This window comes from Acanthisitta chloris, unplaced genomic scaffold (assembly GCF_000695815.1).
Source record: "Acanthisitta chloris isolate BGI_N310 unplaced genomic scaffold, ASM69581v1 scaffold7468, whole genome shotgun sequence".
Classification (NCBI taxonomy): domain Eukaryota; kingdom Metazoa; phylum Chordata; class Aves; order Passeriformes; family Acanthisittidae; genus Acanthisitta; species Acanthisitta chloris.
In genome coordinates, this window is record NW_008688610.1 from 1,766 (window position 1) to 10,669 (window position 8,904).

Here is an 8,904-nt window from a genome sequence, read left to right on the forward strand (position 1 = left end):
TGAGTTGCTTTTGGCAATCTTTGCACATTTGCCCCTAAGACAATTGTTGAAAGTTTCTTTGGTTAACAAGAGATGGCATCGTCTTGCGTAAGTATTACTTCTCATCACTTAGTGCTAAGGAAACTTTTGTTTCCACAGACTGTTAAACAACCTGGTTCTCATCTTGTTTATTCATGTATAGTTCAATTTATTCTATATATGGGTTATATGTATGTACTATCAAAAGATGCTTCACATATTTTGACATTATGTTCTGTTAAATACCTTTCCCTCCTTTGTCTGTTTTTGACACTGAGAACCTTCTGTGGTTGTAGTTCTGACCCTTTCTAACTCACTAGCAAATAAAATTCTATGTCCTAGGTGTGATGAGTCTCTCTGGCAGACACTTGATTTGGCTGGTGCAAATCTGAAGCCAGGAGTGATTGGACGGTTGCTGCCTGCAGGTGTTACTGCATTGCGCTGCCCAAGATCTTGTATTAGGGATCCCTTGTTTAAAACAAAGAAGTAAGGCTTTTTCTGCATATTCTGGACAGTGTAACTGTGTCCCAAATATTCACAGTTTTTCTGCATGTTTTTGGTTTTAAGGTCTGTACGAGTAGCAGCATTTGTGCTATCTGTGGAGTGAGGAAGAGCATGGTTAGGCATGTGTAGAAACAGGAGGATCTGCATTCACCTGTCAGTTATTTAAAACCAAGTTAATGTGCAAGTAACAAGCACCATCATCCCCTTGCAATTTATATGCTGTAGAACCAAAAATTGTCATAATCTTCAGCATTATTATGGGACACTCAAAAAATTATGCAACTCCAGCAGGACAGACTTTAAGGTGTTACGGGGAACCCCAAATGCTTTGAAGATAAGAGTTCTGAGTTTTGGCTGCTAGCTTAGCAGTAGGGCCCAGTGAGCTTGGTAGTATATTCAGTTTGCAGCTGAATACAGCAATAGAACTAGTTTCTGCAAGTTTTGCATGATTTTTAGTGTATGGAATATATTTGTGTTGTGGGAAATTTGTAGAGCAGGTTGTAATGCAATTTTAGTAACCTGACTTTCTCCTTTTTTTTTTTTTTTTTAAGATATCTTAAACTTCAGTATCTGGATTTGTCAAACTGCACAGTGTCCACTATACATCTTAACAGTATTCTTTGCCTGTGTGAAAGACTGCTGAAGCTCAGCTTGGAGGGACTAGTGCTTTCTGACACGGTCCTAAAGTGAGTGACATACTTGTGAATATTCACTAAATACCTTCTGTTTGGTGCCATCATTTTGTGCAGGCTTGTGAAAGAATGGGGTAGAGAGTTGTTCATTGTGAGAGGCTTTTGAAATGGCCAGTTTTAGGCACCTAGCAAAGTAAGCTGGCAGGCTAGATAAGATGCTTCTTTCTGTCCTCCAAGAGATGAGGTGAGGAGGGAACACACCTACAGAAGAGCATTTCTTGGTATAATTTTTTTTTTTTCCTCCTCCTTCCCCAGAGTAGCAGGAGTTTGGAGAAACTGCTCATCTCCCTAGTGTTTTATTGGCCCACTGGCTGTCCAAGCCAATTATTTTCCCATTTCTGTGCTCCCAAGAGAACTTTGTGTTTGATGTGCAGGTTCTTGTCTATTTTAAGGGCTCTCAACAGCTCTCCCACCAGATGCTCATTTGTCCTTCTGCATTATTGCTCACTTCTTTGTTGAACTTCACTGTGAGGTCCTGGAAAATTACAGATTCTGTCAAGCAGATGAACTATTTTTTGGTTAAACTGAAAAGACACTAATGGATGTGCAGTCAACCTCCTGTAGCATCACATCAGGCTATTGTGCAACTGCCAGGGACCATAGAGGATGGCAGAGACTCCAGAGAGGGAGAACCAGAACACAAATAAACCAATATAGTTTGGCTTTTGATACCAGGTTAAAACTATCTGAAAACTTAATACTAATCAGACACCAGTGACAGAATTTATGCCTTGTGTACAAATACAGATACTGGGTATAAGAGTTTCTCCTGGTTTTGCCAACTGCATGTCTGCCCTAGTCTTGCAAACACACGCATTCAGGGGATGCTATCTGGACTTGTGTTTTGTTCTATAATAACCTCCATCTTGCAGAGGGGTGACATCAGAAATGGGATGGTTGCACAGGTATAGTCATCTCTAACAAGTGATGACGACGTGTGTTTATTGGCATACAGTAGGAGAAGGTGAAAATAAATAATTTTGTTGTAACTTAGTAGTACATAAATAATTTTGTTGTAACTTAGTAGTACGTAAGTATGCAAACTTTTCAGGAATATCAGGTAAATAGGTAGGTATCCCTTTCAGTGTGGTGCTGTGATACAGCAAGCACTGAGTTGAGACCCCTAGTGATACTTGGGTTGGTCAGCTGATTAAAGATGCAGCAGGGTATGTTAATAAAATAATTACATGCCCAGGATCTCAGCTCTTAAAAATAACCACACATCCTTGAAATGCAAGCAATGTCCCAACATCTAAATATTTGCTTTTCTCTCTCTCTACAGGAGCATTGCTAGGAATCTGAATTTGACAAGACTAAATCTCTGTGGATGCTCAGGATTTTCTGCAGCAGCCTTGAGGTTGATGTTGAGCCGCTGTTCTATGTAAGACAAAACTAGGTTTTGCTATTCTTGCTTACTGCTACTCCTGAGAAAAAAGATCCTTATTTTTTTCCTTAGACAACCCAATTATACTTGTGTCTAATACCATTTTTCTGTGTGCCTGTTTCTGTTTCTAAATGCCTAACAGTTGATTGTTAGCTGAATAGTCAGGTAGTGTCTTTCCATCAGGCAATTTTCTCCTTGAACTGCAAAGATGTACTTGAGTAGTTTTTCGTGGGTTTCCTTAATCATTCGCATTGGTGGGTGGGTAAACCCTGTATTATGTTCCTTTGATAACACGTAAATTTTATTTTCGTAATGAAAATCCTCCTGAAATAAAAGTGTACGTTCTCAAACTGGAAAGTCGAGTCCCAGAGCTCCTTTTGCAATCAGAGTACAGTGTGTATGGCAGAGGACTCTGTGCCTTTCCGTGATGGAATAATCCTTCAGTAACTTTCTAGTTTATGAGGTGCTACGTTCAGACTGACAGCTCCAGTGATTAAACCATCTGCTGGCAGGAAGTCATTGAACTGAGACCCAGTGAGTCTGGGATTTCTATCCCAGTCTTTCTGGTAACTTCCTGTGACAAGCTGGACAATGTACTTAATCTTTCCTTCTGCAAAAGCATGTTTTTTAATCAAATTGCAAGTTAGTGGATAGCCAAAGCCTTAATCTTTCTATTGCTTGGTCTGATTACTTGGATCATGGGCTCTTTAGAGGATGGCAGTCTGTGCAGTGCACAGTGAATAGCAGATGGCAAACCTGATCCTAGGAATGCCAGTGGCAATTTAACTGGTTTTTCATTTATGTAGAGGTTGCCAGCTAAATACTCTAGTTGTGCATTCACTGTGTCTTTGTCCTCTAGTTACAGCTACAACACCTGCACACAGAACAAGACTTTGTCCCAGCCCCATGGTGATAGGCTATAGGTAATCAAGCACATAAGGAGAGTTAAGCTCACAGCATGGCCTATGTTTATATGAAACTATGAAGTGTTTTACACTAATTGGGATTAATTGGTCATCTGACCAATGCTAATAATGAATAGTGTTTTTTTCCTCTCAATGTGACCATCTGTTCAGTAGTAACAGGTTCAGGTCACAAACCCTGATGAAAAGGCAGCATCTTCCTGTGGCACTCTCTGGAGAGAACCTTCACTTCCTAAGATACTATTGAATCACTCCAGTTGGAAGTAGCTTTGCAAAGTCAGTTTAAGCCCTTACCCAGATCAGTGTCTAAAATCAGCACTGGCCTGGTTGATAAGAACATTCTCTGACTGGGTCTTGAAAATCTCCAAAGACAGATTCTGCTTGGGTAACCTGCTCCATTCATAAGTGCTTAATTATTGTCATAGCAGAATTTCTAGTCATAAATACAGGAAGTTGGTTGTAGGTGTGTTAAAAGTATTTGCTTTTAAATTATCAACTGTCACAGAAAATACCAGAATTTGAACTGCATTTCAGTCATTCTTGTTAACCACTCTTTGTTCATTTGTGTGTAGGTTGGAGGAGCTGAACTTGTCCTGGTGTGACTTCACAGCCACCCATGTCAGAGCAGCTGTCAGTCATATTCCTTCAGTGGTCATCAGATTAAATTTAAGTGGATATAGAGAGAATCTACAAATGGCAGGTAAATAGCAGCCTGACAAACTCTTATCCCACTATGGGATAAAGCAGCAGAGCTTTATATTTTCTTCTAGTTGGCATCCACTCTGTGTGCAGAAAAATCATGTACTGATTTTGTGCTCTGTATAGCTTGCAGTTCTTGCTGTCAGAGAATCTTACTCATGTTTCTGGCTCAGCCATGAAGAGTGAGATGATTTTTCTTCTGAATTTAAAACCAGTTAGGTGAAAGATCATTTCATCTTCAGCTGAAAGGCATAGCCCTTACTTCTGAAGTAAGTCCTGGAAGCAGGCATTTGTGTTCCACTGTGAATTAGGCTTTCAGTACTGTGATTGGAGCCTTCTCAAGGCTTCTTCTCTGGTGGCTGCTGAAGGCATCTTTCAAAAGAGAGCTGTCGTAGTAACACCTGGAGTTGCAGTCTGACATGAGATGTCCTACAGGTATCAGTTAATTTGGAAGGCAAATAATCTCAGTAATCAACATTTAACTGTTTCCTTGCTAATAGTTCTCGGAGGAGAAGTTTTTTAAAGCTGTAGGGTAATAGAAAATGCAGATTAATTTAGACTTGAGGCTACAATAAAATGAACAAGATCCATAGATAAAGGGTGAAATTGCTTTGGTGGTAAAGATAAATTAATTTTCTCAATGAGTGAATGTGACAATAGGGCATTGCTGACACATAGGTAGTGACCTCTTTTATTTCTGTTTAAACATCACACAGACCCCAACATGCATTCCCCTTGTGAGGAAATAGGCCAGTTGTCTTATCTCAGCCCCAAACCCATAAACAAATATGCTACATAATCTCTTCCACATCAGGAATTTGAACCTTCTGTTGATCAGACTGTTAGAGACAATGTGCTGATCTCTTCTATTTGCAAAATACTTTCTCCAAGTAACTTTACTCTGTATTAGTGCAATTTATGAGACATAAGACTTGAATAGTACATTAATCATTATAATTTAGGTATTGTTTTCTTTAGTTTTTGCAGAAAAATTCTGAAATACCAAAACTGTCTTGTAGGTTGTTTAGCACCTCAATAATAATAGTGGCTTTTAGGTGATATCTGAGCCACGGGTATGCTATTTGCAGACAATGAAAGGGTCTCAAGAATTTAAAGTTTAAATCAGGAAAAGCATAAGGAAAGAACTTTTTCTTGGTAAAAATGCCTAAAGATGCCTAAAGAACTTGGTGCTCTGAAAGGGTATTTGATGTGTGGAAAATTTTTGTTACTCTTTCACTGACTTTTAGGGACATTTTGTGCAGCTAAAAGCATCTGGTTTGCTGAGAATTAAAAAATGTTCATTTAAGGTATCTAGATTGGCATACTATATGCTGTAAGTTAAGCATGTATCTTTCAAACAAAAAATTGAGCTATAGTTGTCAAGTTCCCATAGAGAAGATATAAATGAACATATATGGAAGTGACTAGGCTGTGTAAAGCATGTTTGTTAGTGAAAGAAATACTGACTCTGTGACCTCTTTTCAGACGTAAGAACACTGGTGAGAAGATGTCCTTTGCTTGTCCATTTAGACCTCAGGTAAGAAGACCTGTACAGCTAGTCCTTAAGTCCTTATGGTTCAGGGGATTAGCAATAACGCATGTAGCACTGCACAACCAGGAAATACCACTATGCTAAACCTACAAAAGGTTTGCTATCTGGCATGACCTCATACGGAGCAGGTAACTAACTTGGAAGATTTCTTTGTTACCTCAGTATAAATATTACGTACCTACAGGACTTGTTAACTAACAAGTGATGGTAGTCAATAGGTAGGATGGAAGGCATTTAGATGCCTACAGTTTGAACCTAGCATCCTAGAGCATTTAATTCATCTCTAAAATAAATTTGTGACTTGGCCATATGACTGTAAAGATGTATTTTGGTTTTGACCTAGTCACAATATTTTGAAATCTCTATATGAACTACTTGCCTATTTGTGGTATGAGTTCTGCTGCAGACTATCTGCATGAAGAGAATCTTCTGCTTCACTTGCCCTTCAGTGAAAATCAAAATTTCTTCCCCCACAGCACATACACACTAGAGATGGGTTGTTTCCATATTGAGCAAAAACAAAAAGGTGGAAAAAGTTTGTATGTGTTATATTTCTCAGCCTGAATTTTGGAAATACCAAGTTTACTGCTGCTTTATACTTAAACATTTATTTAATGTGCTCTCATATACAGTGACAGCATGATGTTGAAGCCTGAGTGCTTCCAGTATTTTCAGCAACTCCAGTGTCTTCAGCATCTGTGTCTTAGCCGATGTTATCAGATATCACCTGTTGCCTTGGTGTAAGTAATCTCTTAAGTAGCTTTGGTTCGCTATTCATACACAGGGTAAGTTAATTTAAACTTGCTTGGTTTAGAATTGCAAGTACTGTTTTGAAAAACTTATCGGTATGAGGAATTGGGAATAAGGAACTGAGATAAAATAACCTGACTGCTAGAGCATATACCTTTTAGAGAATCCAGACTGGAACCAAAGGTATCTGAGAGAATCTTTCAGTGATGTCAGTCTGTCCTCATAGAACTGGCTGGTCTGTGCAGGCATTGTGTTTTCTGCTAGTGGCATTATCCTAATGGCAGTCATTACTGAAACTGGAGGTTCCAGTCCTGCTATTGACCAGTACCAACGTCAATACTAGACTTCCAGTTATGCAGCTAGTCTTGGAAAAGTTGGCAGAGTTGAAAGTACTTCCTGCCTAGCTAATCTGTGTATGACTGCTTTTGTGTGCACCTTTTTCAGCTAGTGGATTGTGAACGAAACTTGTCTTAGACTTGTGAGGGTTTTCTGCCTTTTATTAGTACAGCAGCTTTCTATCTTAATGCTTTCAGGATGCCAATCCAAAGGAAACAGTCAGCAACAAGAAAAAAGGTTGAGAGGAACAGGACTATTGAAATTGGGAATCTGAAGTATATTTCCTGTAGCAGGGTGTGCCTCTGCCTTTTGATTTTGTCCAATACTTGCTTATAGGTACACAGGTCACGTGATGACTGCGAAAATGTAAAGCAATCAAGAAGCCAGGGATAGCTACTCACCAAAACATTGCCACTAATTGGACACTGTTAGTACCTAGGGGCTTGTGTCCTCTTAGCCACATCCTGAAACTTCATCTGGGGCAATTTCTTCCACTTGTTCTAATTTTTAAGCTCAGGGAAATGAAAGGGAAAGCACCACTTTTTCTCTCTGTGAGAGATCAGCAAGAATTTATTCAGCCTCAGTTGGTTTCCTTAAGTACCAGTACAGAGAACTAGTTTCAGTTAACTGTGCTTTTTAAAAGTATTAAGGGGAATTCAGTGTAAATAATTACCTTCTTCTAAAAATCAGTGGAAATGGAGTTATTTAGATGGAGTACAGACTGCAAAGAAGTTTTCCATTTCCTGATTAATTTCATATTTTTCTCTTTCTAGAGAACTTGGTGCAATTCCAACACTGAGGACTCTTCAGGCATTTGGCATAGTGACTGATGCCTCCCTGCGGTTCATCGGGAATGCACTGCCTGGCGTTAAGATCAATCATTCATACTTTACAACCATTGCAAGGCCAACAGTTGACAATAACAGCTCTGAGATTTGGGGCATTAAATGCAGATTGGCACTGAGAAAGTCTAGTAACTAATTACTGTATCATGTATAATGCACTAGCCACAATTGACTCACTGTGTTGAAGCTCCTTAAGAAACAGAGTGCTAGAGTATTGTTACAAGTTTGGGTTTTGTACTTAAAGCCTCTGGATATCTATTGGTTTGTGAGCAGTTGTAGAATTTCTCTTTCAGTCTTTTTTTCAGGGGAGCTTTTTCAAAAGTATTATGAAACAATCACTCTAATTAAAGAATGTCAGCCTCTAGCAACTCTTGCAAGTTCTGATGCAGCTTAAAGTGTTCTAAAGGTGCTTTTGGTTAAATCATCCAGCCATACAACTCCTCCAGCAGCTTGCAGAGGTGCTAGGTATCTTCAGGTTTTTTAAGGAGCTTGAAGAATAATTATCTTCTAAACTTGTTCAGGTACTTAATTGAGCAAAATGTACAATAAGATGAAAAGCTGCCCACTGGTTTCTGCAAAAAAGGACTGAGTGAATTAATAAGACTTAAAAACATAAGTTGGGGATACTTACACAAAAGCTGCTAAGAGACAGCTCAATGCTGTATGTGTTAAGAAGCAGCATAAAGGAGCTACAGTGAAGGTCTTATTTAGTAGGCCACGAAGGAAATTTTGTCTTCAGTATTCTGAAACGCCCATTCAGAATAAGCATCTGTAAAAACAGACGCTGGTTATCTGTTTCATGTTGCGCTGGTAGGTTTTCTGATTAAATATTACAGAACCTTAATGTAGCTTCTGTGAGCTGGTCTCAGATAAAACTTCCTTAAAAGAGTAAGATCTTTCAGCTGCAACTGATACATTTGTAGAAATCTTGCAGGACTCAAATGGTTCTAGGTCTGACCAACCTGAGCCTGTAGTATCAGAATGCTGGAAGGAAGACATGCTTTGATGCTATTATTTTGTAACTGTTTGTAGTAGAACTTTACTTCTTGTATGCTGCATATCACTAACCACTATTATCTAGTGTTTGGTTTTTTTGAAAGTCATGTCAAAAAACCAAACAGTGGATAGAGGGTCCTTACGCATAAGCCTAGAATGTTCCAGAAGGTGTGTTAACTGGCAAGTTCCAGGCCAAAACTTACAC

General features: G+C 39.0%; 1 protein-coding gene across 1 annotated transcript; it reads left to right on the forward strand.

Moving 5' to 3' along the window:
• Nucleotides 1–4: 4 nt before the first annotated feature.
• SKP2 (S-phase kinase-associated protein 2, E3 ubiquitin protein ligase) lies at nt 5–7,839 on the forward strand (the record flags this gene model as incomplete). The annotated part of the gene is made up of 8 exons (XM_009081085.1): nt 5–87; nt 361–504; nt 1,074–1,208; nt 2,497–2,595; nt 4,094–4,221; nt 5,706–5,757; nt 6,405–6,512; nt 7,632–7,839. Coding segments are annotated over 8 exons (957 nt in total), but the record flags the coding sequence as incomplete, so codon positions are not given.
• Between the last annotated feature and the right edge of the window lie 1,065 nt (nt 7,840–8,904).